The sequence below is a fragment of the Aquila chrysaetos genome, chromosome 19 (genome assembly GCF_900496995.4).
Source record: "Aquila chrysaetos chrysaetos chromosome 19, bAquChr1.4, whole genome shotgun sequence".
Lineage (NCBI taxonomy): Eukaryota > Metazoa > Chordata > Aves > Accipitriformes > Accipitridae > Aquila > Aquila chrysaetos.
Genome location: NC_044022.1, coordinates 23,385,929 through 23,405,708, shown reverse-complemented (window position 1 = coordinate 23,405,708; position 19,780 = coordinate 23,385,929). Strand labels below are relative to the sequence as shown.

The following is a 19,780-nucleotide window of genomic DNA, read 5'->3' as shown; positions in this document are numbered from 1 at the left end:
AGGGACTTGGAATAGGAAAAACAGCTGGAGCTCAGTCAGTGGTTGAGAAGACATTTATATAGCTTGTTTCTTTGCTCTCCCCTCTTTTTGTGGAATCAAGCATAAGATATGTGGTGGTTACATATTCCTCTTTAACCTTCAGGTTCGACAGTCAGACTTATAATAACACACTCTCTAAAATGAGACCTGAGGTTTGCCTCTTCTCCTTATTGAAAAAAAGCTGAATTCCACCACTGAATTACTCAGGGCTAATTTTGACTCAGGTAAATGTATTGCTTTCGCTCCTGTCTCTGGAATAAACTTGACTGTAATTATCTGGATAACTGTCTCTCTCTGCACAGAAATTATATGATTTCTGTAGAAGTGGGAGAATTGACTGTTGCAGAATTAATCATATTTTTGTGACATTCAATGTTATGAAAAGGAGCCTTCCAGCATGAAATAATCACTGGTTTGTCATTCTTCAATAAATCAAGGAAGAGGCACGCAAGATTAAGGAGAATAGAAAGAGTAAAACAAACATTAAAAAAAGAAATCAACCCGTTTGTTTTTCTCTTACATCGTTGTTCCATTTCAGTGCTGGACAAGGCTTCTGTGTCCCACTATGGCAGAACATACCCACACAGCAAGAGTTGAGGACTGAAGTGGCTCTGCTGCCCTGCTGGTGTTGGAAGAGGGTAAAAGCAGCAAGCCTGGATGAAGTATATTGTACCCGCTCTCCTTGTTTGTAAGGTCAAGTCCTGGACCAGACAGATCCAGGCTATTGTCCATCTAAGGGTACGGGACACTTTGAGTGTTGCCGTTATTTAATGCCCAAGGACCTAACAGGTTCTCAGGTCTGGAATTCAAATCTGGGTTCCTGACTAAAGATCCCAATGGTTCGTCATATCATGAATTCAATCATTTACACATACATACCAGGGTCACTGAGCCACCCACTGTGGGGCAAGAAGAGAAGGATTCCTGCAAGGTCAGTTCTTTCGCGGACATTGGCAGTTACCTTGCAACCAAAAACTCTGCAGAGAGCTCTGTGTTGTTTCTAGTGTTTGAAATTATTTCCTATGCGTAAACGCTTTCCTTCCATGGCTTAAAGTTCTTACTCAAGGAATGGAAAACCTGACTTCAGAAATCATCATCCTCTGCCCAAATAAATGTGAGCTTGCACACCAGGACAGGACTGCAGCCATGTGGGAACAGAGAATCCTGTACACAGCGCTCTCCACAATCCAGCTGCACTGGGGCTGCTGTGCAGTTAGAAATGTAAAATTAATAGGTCACAAAGGAACAGAGCCCAAAAGGCAGCTTGATTACATGTTGTTTAAGTGAAGACTCTCATCTTGTGGCTGGGAGGTCTTATGGCTCTGCTTCCTGGCCTGTTGATTTATTTGACACAAGACAATAGTTAAGAAAAATAAAAAAGGCATAAGGAGGGACATTTAGGGTAATGCTCACTATTGTAAATTCTTCATCTGCCCCCTTCCTGACTGCTCAGTGATCCACCTTCAATAAGAAAAAAGGGCTTAGAAGCCTGCTTCACAGACTGGGGATGAAGACGCTCTGCTGGGCTGGGCTGCAAGTACTTCATACTGAGAACTGGAGAATCTGTATCCACCCGTCCCTGGGCGAAGGCATTAGGATGAAGGATTTAGATGATAAAACAGAGACATAGCTGTGTTGTGTTTGTTTGTGGAGTTTTTTTAGGACCTCAAATGTCCTAAAGTAAGAGGTAGGTACTTTCACAGTCAGCTCAGTGTAAAGACATGCTAATGGGATACATCCAGTAATACCTGGGACCTTGCCTGCTGCCTGACCATTCCTCCACGTTCAGAGCTCAAACTATGCAAGTACCAGAAGCAATTCTTTCAGAGATAATTAAGGTTTCCCCCTTCCCTCAATCAGAATCACCATGTGCAAAGGAGGCATTCAAATGATGGAGAGCTTCCTACCTCTTAAAATTTTGCCACCAGAGTGGGAACTGCTTCTCGGGAAAACAAAGCATTGAGGTAATCACATAAAGCCCTGGCTGCAAGTGCATTTACTTGCTTTGATTTGACACAAACCAGTTATTCTTTGACCCCTCCTAACTGAAGAGCTGTATCAAAGATTTCTAAGATAGAAGCAGATGGTCTACCAAATAGTATTAGTTCCTTCTTAGGAAAACACTTTATATTTTAATTTCGTTCCCAATTGCTTTTAATAGGGAAGAAAAAAAGCTTCCAGCTGAAGCATCACATTTCTTTGAAACCTTCAAGGAAGTGACTAGAAAGACATGTTATAAAATGAAGCAGTTACACTCAATGTTTGTTCAATGCAAAGAGTCAGCACTTCCTATTCAATGTCTTCCTAATTACCCCTGGGGATCAAAGACTTTCGAGTGATTGCCTGTCCATTCAAACCACTAATAGATGATCACTGGCCCCTCCAGTGCTATACTAGCTTGTTGGATGCTTGTAATTTCCTTCAGGAAAGGGAAAATGCAGTTTTAAAGGGGTATAGTTAAATATTTTTATGAGTATTTTTAGGAGGATTTTTTTAAGTGTCAACCTATAGAAAAAAATAGACATAAAAGTGGCGTGGCTTACCCAAGGAGCTGTCTGCTTAAATACAATCTGTAATTTCCCTCACCATCTACACCATTGTGAAAGTAGAATAGGAAGTTGAAAGATGGACCTCAGCAACATTTTGCTGCTATTAGGCAGCTTATTGCACCAAAGAAACTTATTTCAGCCCCCACAGCTCTAGTAAATTTGGTGTTACACATGCTCAGGCCTTTCTCAGTAAAATAATATTTTCCCTTCTAGATACCCTTTCTGGCAGAGAGCATATTACTATAAATATTACTGAGATATTTCTTCAAGATCAAAGTCAATTATAAGATGGTCCCACTGTACCTCTAAATGGAGTTTTAATTTGTGTATATAATATTAGAAATAATGGTTTTCCCATTGGGGTACTCACTTAAATTAGAGAAATGAGGACAGGCAGCCCTACCAGAGGGCCTCCTACCTTGCTTTGCAATTACTGAAATTCTGGGCTAGCCTGTTGTGGACAGTATAATTTTACAAATGCCATTTCATTACACACATATAAACTGTGAGACCCTAATTAAAAAGGCTGTAATTTACGTAAGGTAAATCAACAACCTCTCACATGCTTCCTTCCTTATTATCCCTACCAGATATTGTCAGAAAACCTGCTTTCCCGAATTAATATAATAGGTTACTTAAAGTCTAAAAAATACAGTTTGCTGTGTAAAAGTCACAAACAATACCTGTCTTCTTCTATCACCCCAGCACAACAGAGGTGGGATCAGAGTTTAAACCTAGTATCCCAGTTTAAGGGTTAAGATCTAAATATTTTTGTAGAACTTGATGCATGAACTGATCTCTCAAATGGCTGTCTACTCATCTATCCTTCTGAACATGAACATTATTTTATGATAAAGACAAGTAAATGATTTGAGAGCGCTGCTTGTGGTTTAATCCTAAAATCAGCTGAAAACTGCATTACTGTTATTAGTCACCATGCACATTCTAATAGCACCGGAGCCCCAGTTGGGCTGTGCTAGTTCATGTAAGAAAAATTAACAAAATGACAATCTCGGAATCCCTTGACATCCAAAGCACAGGTTTAACTTGAGTTTTACTTAGGCTGACTAAATCTAGTGACTTCAAGAGTATAATGGAGGTGCTTCAAATTTAGAACGAATTTACACATTTTGTAGATCAGGGCCAGAGTGCTCATCAGCATTGTCAAACTGAGCTCTAAAGCAGAATCTTATCAGCTTGGTGACTTTTTGAAGAGATCTGAAAAAATTTAATCTGCACATGTATTCAGGAGCATCTTATTGGTTTAACTGCTTTGGACGACAAATGCACAGGTATGTTTAAAGCAGGCTAAGAAAGTTTTAATTTATTTTCAAATTTTTCTTTACATAAACCTGAAAAACAAGCAGATTGTTCCAACAGTTCATTTGGAGAGGGAAAAATTCATTTTTTTTTTCTGTACAAAAGCTCAGCAAATGGATACAAACGTACAGTCTGAGAAAGCTGATAAAGTGGGTGACACAGCACAATTAATGACACTAGAAATTTTTTTCTGTCCAGAGACCATGGGCAAAATCCAACACAGTACTTTCAGGTACTATAAATCTAAGTGAACAGTTCAGATCAGTGTGAAAAGCTCTCTCAATAATGAAACTTAACACAACCTGATGATTTGTTCCCTTGGACTTAGAACTAAATCCAGCACATAGATTAAGGCAAGTGCTGGCAAGTGCAACCCACAGTGTTCTCTTAAAAGACCCACAGCCATCTTTATATTTAATTACACCTAAAAAAGCATTTGCTAAAGAAACTCAAAGTTCGCCAAGTCAAGCACTCAAAAGTGAGCAAAGAACAGAATTAAGATTTCTTGTGTGATTTTAGATCAGCCCCTGTATGCATATGTACTCTGTAATAGCCTTTAATTCCCTCATCACGGGCTATTTTTTTTTCCACTGGCCCAGTGCTGAGCAGAACAATTGCACAGAAATTGCCACTCAACCCTAGCAACTCCAGCATTGTAGCATGTTCAATTGCTTTCTAGGGATGCCATATGTGCAGCCCGGTTGGTAGCAGTAGGAGGGGGTTGGAAAGGGAAGGAATAGACACAAATGCAGACAATTTTGCTGCTGCACTCTAAATAGGTCCCTACTGAGCATGTGTGAACTCAGATTTCCTAGTTTTGTGGCAGCCAACTCTGGCTGGATCAGGGATATGATAAAGCACACACTATTGTTTGTTCTTCCTAATAGAGAAGAGGTGACACGATTCTCCATTACCTCCATGCTTCTGCAATATGAATATAAAATAACAGTAGATCCAACAGCAAAGTTCCGCATAAGTGAATGGCTACGTTGGCAGTAGGGATACAGACCCCTACTCTCACAAGCCTATTTAGCATATGTTCACTTAGACCATGATAATTTTGTTTCATCATTAAATATGAATATATCAAAGCACTTGCTCAGGGACATAGTACACTGCCTTGTCCCTCCATCCCCAAAGACTATGTTGATAGTAGCGAATTAAGTAGTACCAAGCAGTGCAACTTGATAGTCTATACTGTTGATTTGTTAGAAGGGACTCTACCATGATTTTGGCTCTGGTCAGCCAATACCTTCTGAATTCCTGTGCACAGTTCAGCTAGCAAGGACCAGGGATCATTCTCAGGAGATTGTTTGGGAGTGACCATCCATAAGAGTTTAACCGTATAGAAATGCACCCATTCTGGACCAGCTGGATGCCCGAAACGGTCCCACGTATATGCTTCACAACCTGGAGCAGCCGATGATCGAGCCTGACTGAAGAAGGTATACTAATATAAATAAACCGTTACTGACCACTTGGATTAATACTGTTTGGAATATCATTATGCTTAGATTGTGGGATTTTTTTCACCAAAAGCCTAAGGAAGCCCTTTTGATGCTTGATTTCATTACCATTTCTGTCATAATCAAATGAGATTCTGCTCCACTGATAGTTAAATTAGAGTTTCTTTTGAAATACTTAGTGTAAGCATAGCTATCATCTCTGCTAACTGCCTTGTTCTGCTTTGCTTTTTAAAGAGTCTCTTTGCATAATGAAGTGATGCTACAGTTGTACTAGGCAAGCAAGGTGCCATGCTGCTGTTGTGTTATGTGCTACCATATTTGAAAATAGCCAACATATGCTGTTCTCATCATCTTTCTAGGCAAAAGCTTCTGACTGCAATAAGGACAGGCTTGGAAGTTAAGGCATGATAAAATCAAATAAAGCAGAAGATAGGAAAAGCTGGTGATGGAGGGAGAGTTTATTAGCTTTTCATTTAAACACAGAGATTCAACAACCTCTAACTACCTATCTATTGAGCATCAGATTCTGATATCTCAAAGTGACCTGTGTAAGTGGTGCTTTTGGAGCTTTTAAGTTTCAGCATAAACAGTGGTGTCGATATCTTGTCGCAGAGGGAAAGAGTGAATTGGACTTCTTGTTCTTTATTTTACAGGTCATCTAGTACATTACCTAGGTAGTATACTTAACAACAACACTTCACGTAATACTATAAAGATGTATATCTGCCACATAGCTCAACTTTAACTACAGGTAAAAATCCTTCGAGAATGCATTACTGCAGATACCCAACAGAAATGTATGACCTGGCTGCAAATCAGGCTTTGAAGCCATCTTCTAATTTATGCTAGAAAAGGACAGGGGAGAAACACTAAACGGTATCTGAGGAATATTTTTCACTGTCAGTGACATCCCTAACTGAGCTTACTCTTATGACAGGTTACCCACAAAAATGTATGGTATTTAAAAACACTGAAAGAAAGTCTATTATGGGAAACATTTCTTTCTGTCTCCACTTAACTTCAATTAAATTATGTTATTTCACACTAATTAGTATGAAGTAAAAACATGGACTCGAGGAGAACTCTTTCCAGTAGATATTAAGATCGGTAAAATTGATTCCTTTTTAGCGCCTGTGTGCAAAGGTCAATCTAAGCCGTGAAATGAAGATTATAGCAGCACATCTGTGGCAGTGTCATAAAGGCAAGGCCAGCACTTTTGGTGTCAGCATGCTGTTATTTTCTTTTCTAGGGGCTTATGGCAACTATAAAAACTCACTAAAAGCAACTGGTAAAAGCTTATAAAAGCTTAGAGCCCATATCTTACCATTTACTAAAAACAGATGGAATTAAACTCATCCCTCCTTATATTAAAGATTCTTAAATTTAAGAAAGGATCAAGCATCTAAAGGGCTAACTGTGATGTTATGTGACCGATGTGTTGTTTCATGGTGTGCTGATGCAAACTCCAAGATCAGATGGAACTCTCTGCATATACAGCCTGAACCTGCTTTCGACCAGTTAAAGAATTGGTCATAATGGTGGTCTACTTCTAAATGGAAGTCATTCTTCCAGTGATCCCACCATGATGAAAGAGGATCAGACTTTGACAAAAGGACCTCTTCATTCAGTGTCAAAATAAAACAATAAGCAGAAATAAAAAAAAAGTAATATATAAAACACCAGAACAATAGAGAAACAGAGAGTAATCTATATAAATCTAAGACCATGCAGTGAGTTGATAAAGGAAGCTGAGGACATGAACAAAAAAATACATGGCTTGAAAAAAACAAAGAACAATAGAACATTTTTAAAGTGTATTGAAACCTAGTAAACTGAGCAACAATATAGCTATTTACTTGATGGAGATGGGGAAATTGTTAATAATGTTATAGTAAAGGCTAAAGTGTTCAGTAAGAATTTTTGTTCTGGTTTTTGAAAATAACTACAATAATGCAATTATTTCACAGGAAATACATTTTTTTCCAGTCCATTAATAACCAAGAATTATATTAAACTACATATATTCAAGGACAAACATTTTTAAATCTGCAGGCTCATTTAACTTGCACCCAGCAAATGAGATAGCAGAGGAGGAATCTGACTCACTGATTAATACTGAACCAGCTACCAAGAGATTAGAACAGGGTTAATGCTGTACAAATATTTAAGAAGGGAAAAGAAGAGGATGCAAGTCACTTAGATAGGGTAGCCTGACATCTATTACAGACAAAATAATGGAAAACATAACACAGAATTCAACCGATGAAGAATAAAGGAAGTGAAAGTATGGTAACTGAGGCCAACCATATTGCTTTTGTGAAAAACAGATCTTAAGAAACAGTTACTCATTTTTTGACAAGATTACAGTTTTTTAAGACATTTGATTTAATTTGGTATGACTTTCGATCAAAGAAACAAGCACTTTCCAATGGTAAAAAGCAATGTATGCATGTGCTTAAAAACTGAAAGACCTTAAAATGACCATCGCTGCTGAATAACAGTCAAATTGTTAAAATTTGTGAAATTCAACTATTGACAGTCTGCCTGAAATTATCCAACATCTATATCAATGTTACATAAGTAAATATAAAATCATGGACGACTAAATATGTAGATGACTCAAAGACTATTCAAGTGACAAATACAATGATGAGGACAGAACAGATAAACAGAAGAGCTGGACAGCTACTAAATTTGAATGATTCAAACAAAATGTACTTAAGGTTCAAGGAAAATGTGTCAAAGGCCAGCCTATACACTTAGGATAATGGATTGCAAGTTGTGTCCATGAAATGGGACACTGGCAACTGGAAAGCAGAGACTGAAAATGATTTAAGGAGTAAGCACAAGAAGATGCTGTATAACAATGTCCTAATGTAATTTTTATAGCCAAAAAGAACTAATGAGATCCTTACACATGTAAGTTGGGAAGAAGTGAACTGAAGTAGATATGTGACTTACCTACGTAAAAATGGTAAAGTAGCTGGAGTTTACTAGCCTTCAATGTCCTAAGAGGTCAGCCTACATGATCTGATAGTGTTTATAGCTTTTAACATTGAAAATTAAGAAAAGAGTATTAAATGAAAATTATGGGAATCTTCCTTCTTCCTGCCTCCAATATACACTGAATTTGTTCCTAAAAGCTGCAGTACTTGACCAGCTTCTTTATCAGTGTAGACTTTGAAGAAGTGTTAACTGCTTTGCAAAGCAGAAATTTTGCTGCCAAGTTCAGAACATGTTGCCATCAAATGGAATACCTAAATTTTAATACTTCCCAGTTTGCCCAGACTGGGCAACTCTTAACAAAATTAGCGGGTTTATATTATCTTCTACTATCCCTTTCCAGTAATATTTTCTGGCAGAGTCTCTCTTTCAATAGCATATACATCATCATATATTTCTCCTGTCCCAACACTTTTAATGTCAGGTTACACATCTTATTTAGATCAAAACAGTGGATGTTCTTTAATGGAGTTTCTACAGTGAGTTTTTTAACACCCACCTGAATGAATTGATCTCTTCTTTTACTTTAAACTATAAAGCTAACAGTAGCTGCTATCCAAACATACAGTGCAAAATCCAAACCAAAAGATGCACACAATCCTCTAACAATACAAACAGCTCTTTCTGACTTTGCAGGTGATGGAAAGTAAGAGCTGAGTTATAATTCGTACCACCATGCACCTAAAGCAGCAACGAAAGACAACAAAATTGGGAAATATAAGACCAAATATAGCCCATCTTGGTTTTAATTTTGTGTCTTTCTCATTTCTCTGATGATTACTATCTTGTGTACAGGTACCACGCTAATGATCAAATGCCTTTTCTTGGTCACGTTGGCAAAATGTGTACATAACATTCCTTAATGTAGTTATACTGAGCTGTACTTTGGGGATCTGTCTGTGTTTTATACAATGCTGTGTGCACATGCATGTGGAGAGGAAGATGGGGGAATGTCAGTAAAGTGATTGGGGCTGAAGTATTTCAGTGATTCACTATTTCATTGTGGATCTGACCAGGGAAAGTTTCTTTTGCCAGATTCCCGCAGGCGGCTTTCCCGAGCTCAGTGCTACTCAACTAGCCTCCTGTAAACTTTACACACACAGCAGCTGCCCTCACTTATTCCTTAACAAGAGTGAAGTGTGATTGAGGCTAACACAAAGCCCTGTGATCTTCCCAACTCTCTGCTATGGAACAAACGACGCAAAAAGATTCCTACAACTCCATGCATTTTTGAACAATCAGCTGGAAGCGCACATTGATGGCATCTCTCCATAGAGCTGAGACTATTTTCATGTCTTAGCTTTCCCGAGATAATTTACAGGGGCAAAATTTAGAGCTCAACAACAACAAAAAAGACAAGAAGATCATTCAAAACTGGATTGAAGGGTCAACTTCTGTCCTGATGTATATTCTGTCTTTAGTCAGGTCAATCTCCAGAATCAGGAATATATAAAAACATATGCAGACTTTTCCAGGTTTGGTCCAGCTCTTGCTACGGACACTGGGACCAATGCCATGAACTCTGACTCCATTTGAACCCATGCTAAAGTAAATGGAGTTGCTGCAGTTTAAGAGGAACATGCACACGAGAAGAATAAGGCACGTATTTCCCAAATGTCACCGGGTGTGAAAGAAAGAGCTAGATGTAATTTAAACTGTATGACTTAGTGCAGGAGTGGCACCAACCATGCTTTTATGCATTTGGCACAATAAGAGCCAGGTTTAACAGAAAAACCCCACATGTTCGAGTTCTACTATAAAAGGTAAAAATGGTAGTGCTGGGTCGTGATGATGGTCCCTCTTAATCAGTGTCCTGAAATGTTACGTTTCACAAGCCTCTATAGTACATAAAATACATTACTGATAATACTGTAGCACCTTTCAGACTGGATCTGACAGTTTTATAGATTAAGGGTAAAATGAAGTAAATGAGACCCAAAGTTACTGAGTGAACCGTGTGCAGTAATTTTGTGAAGATGTGAAAGAAACAAGAAAGGACCTCGAAGCTCCTCTTTAGGTAACAGATTGACTTCATAATGTAAAGGCTTTGCTAGAACAGATTGTTTAGCTACTGTTTCTGCATTTCATCTAAGATAAGATGGAAATAGAAAACATTGAAAGACCCTTATAAATCAAAAGAACAAATGGCAACAGTAGCAAAATAGAACTTAATCTGGGATCAGAAAAGAAATATTAAAACAGAAAATGAACGAAACTTGTTGGCAGGGTAATGAATTGGTTTATATTTTAACTTGAATAAAAACCTTAATATCAAGGTATAAATGTAGGATTAAGATATATCACTCAAGTTTAATAATTAAGCATTAGCAAGTTTTCCTATTGATCTCAAGTGGCATGTAAACACCATGGTAATTGGTACACTATACATCCATAGCTAACTAGTTAGATAGCTAAGAGCTTTGGAGAGCTGCTTTAAATTGGGTTTATTACATAGCATCAAAGAATCATGGACAAACTGAGACAAAGTTAGCTTTCAGGGTGATTTTTAGACAATAAAAAGAAAGACACTTTATAAACACATCATAGTCCTAGTACAGTTTTACTGTCAAAGCATTTTGCCTGTAGCAAGCAACACTGTTCTTTAAGTGAAGCTGCATCTGTACGGAGTTCAAACGAACACAGAGCTGAAAAGTAGAGAGAGCTCTGACTCCAATCAAATGAATGACTGTTTTGGCTTCATAATATGTTTTCCAGCCCTAACTTTAATCTAAATCAAATGCCCATCTTTCTTGCTGTTCATGCAATGCAACCACAGCACATGCTTAAGTATAGGAAAATTGCAAGTGCTTAACTACATCAAATTGTACTTCCATCTAGTCTGGAATCTACATCAGCCAGAGGATAATACCTTCTGTTTCAGAAGAAAGAAACTATTCTCCATCACTAATTCATTTAGAAACTGTTCCATGGATCTAGCCAAACAGCTGCTGGGCATGGAGATCTGGACAATCAAACAGGTCTTTTCTGTTTCTGAACTCAGACATCTTCCTCCCAAGCAGTACAGCAATGTCAGAGATTCTTTACAGTGCTGTGCTAGCAGGTCTGGCATCTACCAGGTACAGAAACTCTGCTGGCAAAGTATTTGGATAGGAACATACCTCGTGGTATTATCTCTGCCATAAGAATCTCACTATAAATTAGCCCTCCAAGGCAGGGCTCCATAGCATACAGACCCCACCACATCCCAGCAAAAGCTATAAAAATTTTCCTTGTTTAGCTGTCAATTGAATGGACAGTCCTAAAATGGTGAATTTAATTTTAAAGCGGTGTCTCTTCATGACCTCCTGGAAGAGCAAATTTGCAGGTCAGTTACAAGCTGCTTAAAGAGGCCTTTCATGTCAGTGGTTCCAGCAGTTCCATTCCTGCCATTTTAATGTTACAGCCCCGATCTGCCACTGCTTTTCTCTTTGGCGTTCTCACCCCACGAGACAAGCTTCCGCGGAGCTCACAAGATTTGCATAAGCTGTGTGTGTGCAAAACTTTGATGTGTATTGTTGCCCCTGCCTTAGTGTGTGTCTCTGAATATTTGAAAAGGTGGCAACAAGTCAATCAAAAGCTGGTTAATTCAGATGAAAACCAGCTTCTGGTGTTTAATACACCCTGTTATATTTTGTTTGTCATTATCTCTCCAGACCAGTGACTCAGCCCTGTAAAACCTTCAGCGTGATCGCAGTGTTGACACATGATACCAGCCGTTCGGCTTCCACAGACTTCTATTTATGCCTCCTCTCCTCTTCCTTGAAAAAGCCCAGCAAGATAAATGAACCTCAGACTATTAAATACCATAAAAACTTTCATAAAATAATGGAAACTCTGCCTTTTAGCCTTAAACAAATGATGTAGCAAGTGCTTCAGATGAATTTCAAAAATGAACTGGCTTCAGCAAAGAACTTCAGAAATGATCCAGTGCCTTGTTGTTTCCATGCAGCTCTGCCTGCCTCAGATGGTCACCCATCACAGTTGTGTCTGAGCATCTGTCACACAAAAAGTATTGCCAATAGCAGAGTCCCTCGTGTATCTCCTGATGTCTCTAGCTCCACACGCTTGTACAGGTAGCTAAGGCCTGTGATGGGTAGTTTTCAATATTTAAACGGAGGACTGTGACGTGCGTGATGCTGTGAAGAGTATCCTGAAGCCCTAGACACTACTCTGAAGTATTTCCATCAACCAATCAGTGTACAAAAAAACAGAGTAAATGCCAAGCCACTGCAATGGGACCCGATCCAAAGTCCATTCACATAAATGGGAGTCTTTCCAATGACCTCAGTTTGCTTTGGAGGATGAAAATGGTCATTAAAAAGATAATTTCTATGGTTGTTTTAACTAACAAGAGCAGATGGAAAGTAGCCAAGTTCCCAACACTCATGAGCCGTTATATAGATTAGACCTTCTTACTCATGATTAAGTTATACCTTTTACCACTCAAATAGTTCCCATGGCATCAAAAAGAGCAAGATACAGCTTAAATGAGGAAAGGTATCTGTAAGAAAATGCAACTAGGCAAATATGGGGGGGAACAAAAACTGGAGGAAAAACTAATTTGTTTTGCAAACAGACCAGGTTATTTAAAAGGATGAACAAGTTCCTGTGAAGAACTGCATAGTTTTTATCAGAATGCAAAATGTCGCAGCTTAACTTAGTGAAAGTACAAACATTTTGACTCCCTGATTCATTTTTTTTCTTTTGGGTTAGGTGATACAATTCTCGTCTGCAACTTGACAGGATGTAGAAAATAATTACAAATGAAAAGGTTATTCATAATTTTTAAATGAGTTAATTAGTAAACCCCGCCAGAGTCACTCATTACAGTAATTAATAATTGATTATACTTGAAATTAAACACAATTTTTCATCAAAATCTAATTAAATATCTGCCTTTATGCTTGTTGATTAGAACACTGGGTCTGGTAGAGACAATCTTTGCTAAATATGTTTATGCTGAACTGAACCATCGAATTTGATTTTTAATAATTGATAGTTCCTTTAGAAATTAGTAATTATGACCCATAATTACAGCAGTTCAACCTGATCAGCATTTCTGGCACCTTGCCAGCCATCCGTGGAGCCTGGCAAATGCCACAGAATTCATCTGAATGGAGAAAAAAGGATGGGATAGCACTCAATGGACCTACCTTTTAACCACATTAACTGTGATTTTAAACAGGAGCCTGATCTTTTCAGAACTTTGAAAAAGGTTTTTGAGTTGGAGAATACTGAGTGGCAAACGAAACTCTTCTCAATCTGTCTAATGGCACACACCTCCTCCATCAGAATTAACAGGCACTGCTATTCTAACGATACTCCTCTGACACACTGAGATAATGGCCAAAGGAACCATGTTCAGGGCATAAGGAGAACACCAGACAAATGAGAAAGGCAAGTCCAAATATATATAGCAAATGATGAAAATTGACTGCATATTTCATCAAACTGCTGCTGATTTAATGTTGGTTAATTAATCATTTCTGCTCCTCTTACAGGAGACATAAAAGTGACCAGAGTATGATGCAAGGCAGAAGTGGAAAAGTATCAGTCATTAAAGAAGTGTACATAAAAGGAACACAGTAAAAGCAATCCTTTGTGGTAGTGCTAATTATACTCATGTGAAATGAAAGCAAAAATCTTTCGACCCAGGCTAAGATTTGTAATTCTAACCACAACCTTTTATAGATCATTAGTGTACAGGAAGTCACAGAGAAATCAAAAAGACTCATTTGTGCCATGAGAAATGGGCTTTTTTACCCATGATCACATCTGTAAGTCTCTGACAACGAGAGTTTGCACCACTGAGAGTTTAAAATAGAAGTCTAGGAATGGACCTTTTTAAGACATTTATAACACAAATATCAAATCTAACTGAAGAAAAAGCAATCGTAACACCCCAACTTTACAGACTGAAAAATACAATTTTCACTTCTAACAGTTCAATTACTTTTGCAACAAACACTGAGAATGCTTTTTTGCAATGAACACTGACAACCCTTATAAAACAAAGAAATTCAGATCACGCACAGCTCAAGAAAAATCCACCGCTTGTCCACCCAAGTAGCAAATTTCCCCAACTCTCCCTACTCAAAAAAGGCCCTGTTGGACCACAATCTAAACTCAGTCCTTCTCCATCCTCCAGGTCAACCTGTGAACTTCGATATAGTTGGTTAAATGGCTAGGATGTGCCACCAAAAGATGCAATAAAACTGCATTTTTGCATATCAGGATCTTGGTTCTGACCCTGTTCCATCAAAGTCAATGGCAGAGAACTCCCACGGACCTGGATGTCACTGTGACTGGAACACGGACCTCCTGCCTGTTTTAATGGGCTGCTTTGAGAAAGCCTGGCGGGTTTGTCTCACTCCAGGTACACATTCCTTTGCAGGATGTAAACAGTCCGTGCCACCGAAGGGAGCACAACGTGTGACTCACGTTTGACTAAGCTCTTCTGGCTCTAAGACATGTGTTAGGCTCCCTACCATAGCACGGCAACCCCGATTAAGTCAACAGAGGCCTTATTTCCCTGTCACTTTGTACCACGATCTTGACCCTCTGCTTCCCAAACGTTAGCATTATGGGTGGGTTTGTACAGAAATGAAAGAAAAGCAGAAAAAAAAACAGAAATAAGCTTACCTATGAAATACGCCAGCAGGATCACCAGCGTGACTGAGATGACAATGGCACTCAGAGCAGCGCATTTCCAGTTACAGTACTTATAGGGTTTCTTCAGGTTAAAGGCAGGCCTAGAGAAGGTACTTCTGGGAAGGGGCCTAGGGGGAGGTGAGTACACAGTGCTGGACGTCAAGGGATATCCCGGCGATGTTGTACAAAAAAGGGGAGAAGTGCCTCCAGGTTTGAACAGGAAGTGCCTGAGGGAAGAAAGACCAACAGCAAGTGACTCCTCACACAAATCGAAGCCGAGGGAGACGTGGGGTGGGAGGATGGCGACTGCTGCCGGGAAAAGGAAAGCAGCTCCACGCAATGCTGGCTACGGACATGGATGGCATGCACAAAAGAGAAGAATAAAAACCAAAGGCAAGTCACACAGAGTAAAGGAAAACAAAACAAAAGAAAACGAAAAATCACAATGCCAACAATGCCACAGAGAACTCTTCAAGGGCAGGAGTCCCCTCTGTGGAAGAGCTGGCGTTAGAGTGAGATGAATACCCCAAGCACAGCTACGACAGACTGGTGGCATGGGCAGCACTGGAGGCCTGCTCACGCTCCCACAGAAATGCCCTATGGAGACTGAAGAGGAGCGTAGGTCAGATTAAAGAGGGGAGGGCGTTTACCAATTCATTGATCACTGCATGAGAGCTTTTTTTGTATGGCATCGGTGAATGGAGATGGGGAAAGAGAGCTTAAGCCATTCCATAGCACCCAAATTGTCACAGAGGGGAATATTCACACTGTCCCCGCCTGGCAAATTTAAGCATCGGACAATGGTACGGCTAAAAGCATCAAAGCCCAGAATTTGTGTCCTGTGTATCGCCAGCGGGGAGAGGCACCTGCTTCCAGAAAGCAGTCCAGAGCACCTCAGTTCGATGCCTACCTTTAAAAAGTGTGAATTACTGTCAAAGGCAACAGTGTTTCCTGTCCAGTGACACATTGGGAGGCACCGTATTTTGCCCATTACTACAAACGCAGCCTGAGAGCCAGCCTATGAGGACCTTCTGTGAGACTCATGAAAGTCACCACAAAAAGAACCCACTGCAGTCCATGAGTTCCTGAAATGAAATGTCCCAATGGGAGTTCTCTCCATGGGAATCCTAAATGAAAAACCTAATTTTGGTGGGACATCATGAAGTACAAGGCATTCAAATTCCAGGAATGAAACTTAGGAAACAGATCTGACTCGTCTATCACCATGCTGATGTAAAACAAAAACGCAGCTTGTGAGGACTGAGAAACAGCCTCAGTGCAGTTTGCACATTCTGCCATGGTTTATGGGGCCAGATTTGCAGCCAGCATAAATGCAATCAGCACGGATCCACGGGAGTCAGTCAAGCCAGTGGATTATACCAGATGAAGACGTGACTCTATTTTCCCCTTGAAGTCACTTGTGCAGTCACAGGGGGAAATGTCACAGGCAGAAACATCACCATGCAGAAAAGTCACTGATTCGTGCAGTATATAGTAACACATAATTCTCCAAAATAGGTGTTTGTAGTATTACAGCCATGGTTTTATGGTACTCTAAGCATGACTGCTGAGCATTACAGAAAGATTCATTATTTCTACTAATGCTCTACATCAAAACATTCATTTTTACAAAGAGTCAGATACTATCCCGTGTTTTGGAAAGTACTTATTTAGACACAGATGTATCTGTTCTGAGCAAAGAGGTACCCACAGTGTTCAAGTACACCAGTTAGATCTTCAGTTAATGATGGCTACCAAATTAGAAACTGCCAACATGAGGTCAACAGTTTTTTAACTCTAAGTGTCAAGTTAAAAGCTGCTTATAACTTAAAAGTTAAGTGATCAAAAGTTAGGTGAAGATGCCAGAATGGGTGGTTAAGTCAAAATCAAAGGCGTGCCTTACATACACCACTAGCAGACACTTGTAAAATAAGGCATATGGAAAATACCAGTTTAACAATGAGGTACCAGGCTGCCAACACAATAATGGTTTAAGATTTTTATGAAAATTAAATTAATCTTAGTTTACATGGGACTCAAAATTGCTGTAGGTACTTCTTACTAATGAAATGACTTTCAAAACAACAAGGGAATAAAAGCAAATGGCATGCTGTGGCTCATTAGCATATTAATGAATCTGCCATTAATATGTACAGGACACAGTGCTCCAAGCCCCAGAACCTCATGTTTTTAAAGCCATCTTGGAAGAGGCCAGCAATGGTGTTGCCCTTAAACATCATTGATATGACCAAATGCTTTCATGCAAGGATCATAATGACTGTACAGTAAACAGGAAGACCAGGTAAGTGTCACATACCCATCATTGTAAGCACCGTCATGTCGGGAGGAGGTGAGAATGTCCATCTCAATGAGGTTGTCCTGCAATGTCTCTAGGAATGTCTGCTTTGCTATGTTTCTACATACATATGGAAACATGAATGAAGCCAGTGAGTCATGCATATATGAAGTGTGATCTTATAAACCACAATGGTTATAGTGCAGTTGTGCATGGAATTAGAATGATGGACCATATATTTATATGTATAAGATGCTACACATATACATATATAGCTTTCAAGAATGTTCACTTCTCTCTATATACACTATATATATGCATATACACACATATAAGCACACACGCCCATGTGCATGTATAAAAAAAAAGTTGACGTCTTTGTTCATTTCACATTATTTATTGCCAGTGACACATGAAACCTTCTGAACTGCTGGATTCAAAAGACTAGATTTCAATCCAGCACAGCTGTAACCTTGCTGTACTCCTGCATCTGTGTTATTGTTACTCTGAAAAGTCACACCACAGTGTCTATATCCCACTGTGGCCAACAACTTGGTAGTGCACTTCCATCTAATGTCCTCATGGATTTCCAGTGAAAATCTGCCACTTCTTTGCTTAAGTTTCAGTTTTGCATTTGAGAACTTTTTAGTTACCAATTTGATTAATTTGTTTTCCTCTGTGGAGCAATAACTTGCTATTTAGAAGTTTCAAAATGCAAGTTTTGCTCAATATAAATATTTTTAAAAAAAGTCTCTCAGTGATAAGGAGATAGAAGCTGGAAAAAGGTTATGCTGTAACCCAAATTCCAATACCAGAGTATTGGCTGTAATCTGGATAATACAGGCAATAGGCAAGATACTTAAGGCCTGCACGTGAAAAAGCCTGGTTTTGACTTTGCACACAATAGTGGCATTCTGCAATATCTGGCCTCTCCGGCATGCACTTTGATGAGTTACATTTTGACCTATATATGTTAAACTGTTTTGTACTTTTTGAGAAGAATAGCAGGAGCATAAAGAATTAAGTCAGAGGCACAGCTGGGAACAGACTATGTCTTTCTCACCTTCAGGCTTGTTTCTCAAGACCTGGCAAAAGAACATTCTTCCCATCTTTTTTAAAACAAAAAACAGTCCTGATTTTGCCCATGTCTGTTTTCAGCATCAAAAGTGAATCTAAGCCTGAATGTGAATAAGTTCCCTGGCCAAAAGTGGCAAAGGAACATAACAACGTTGTGACACTTTATCACTTATGCAGGATTAAGTGCTTACAGGATATAAGTGACACGATGTGAACTCAAACAAGAACTCCTTGGTCAAAGAAACTGGATTCAGGTAACATGCTATACCAAGAGAAACTAGCCCTGTCACATTATACAAACCTTGATACTGTCTCTTCTAAAATGTCCTCAACTTTAATTTTCATTTCTACTTCCTCCTCTTCCTGCTGCTAATGCCAGCACTTGTTTAGCTCAACTCACTGCTTTGGGAGGCCTCAGGGCTGCTTTGACAAAACAGATCTACTCCTTGATCTGAATGAAAGTAAAGCAACTCCTATCCACAGCTTTGGAGTAAAGTGGATCGACATGCATGAGCTGTGTGCCATAGCACTTGAGGCATCAATCCATCCCCAAGTGTTTGCGGCTTCCTCACATTCCCTGGGAATGCAGGAAAGGTTGGATGTTGAATTCAATGCAAAAAGAAGCAACATATGTGCATGCACTGAGCGTTTAATGGGTAAGAGGGAAGGCACCTAGCAACACACCAATCAATAAAAGTTCATCAGTAGTTAAAATCCATGTCAAATTGGTTCCATGAATTTCAGTTGTGGATTGTCAATAAAGCAGAAGAGGGGAGGGTTATATAATCTTATAATGTATGTATTTGCAACAGAGAGGTCGTTGGGTCACCGAGGTGACTAATGCATGACTGTCCTCCTCACTGAAGGCTGGACGGAGTCTGCTCCCTTGGAGATTACCTGTGAACAGCTGTCTAGTTACAAAACACTCTCCCTTCTCATTACGAGGCGTGGTGGCAGAATCTGACCTTACATGATTAGCACATGAAATTCCCTGGGAATGGAAGTCTCCTGAAAGCTGTTGGTTTGTCAACTAAACATCCATCTAGTTGGCATTTATTTGCTCCCGCAAGGTCAAACGTAAAGGAACAGAAAGGAGGCCACAGAAGAAGGAAGAGTGAGGAATAAATATGGGGGGAACTGACTTACCTGTCAGGAGTGACTGCTGAGCAAAGATCTTCTCATCACAACCTTGATAATATATTGGTTTTAAAGCAACAAAAAAGGGAGCAGACAGGAAAAGAAAGAGGAAAAAGGAGAAACAGAGAAAAGGGAGTAAAGGGAAACTAATGAAAAGGAGGGAGAGAAGAGGAGGGGCTCTTCCTCTTGCAACATATAAAGTTCTCAGATATAGGATATGCTTATCGTGTCAGTTGCATGCT

At 39.4% G+C, this 19,780-nt stretch overlaps 1 protein-coding gene across 10 annotated transcripts in view; it reads right to left on the bottom strand.

The window, feature by feature from the left end:
* Positions 1-19,780, bottom strand: part of TENM4 (teneurin transmembrane protein 4) — a 603,540-nt gene that overhangs the window by 196,029 nt on the left and 387,731 nt on the right. For 7 of the 10 annotated variants that reach the window (XM_030042633.2, XM_030042636.1, XM_030042637.2 and 4 more), the window contains 2 exons: positions 17,346-17,444; positions 15,020-15,255 (listed from right to left, as the gene is read on the bottom strand). In XM_030042633.2, coding sequence (XP_029898493.1) covers positions 15,020-15,255; positions 17,346-17,444 — 335 coding nt within the window. The remainder of the gene's footprint in view (positions 1-15,019; positions 15,256-17,345; positions 17,445-19,780) is intronic. The other 3 variants (XM_030042638.2, XM_030042641.2, XM_030042643.1) reach the window with 1 other exon arrangement.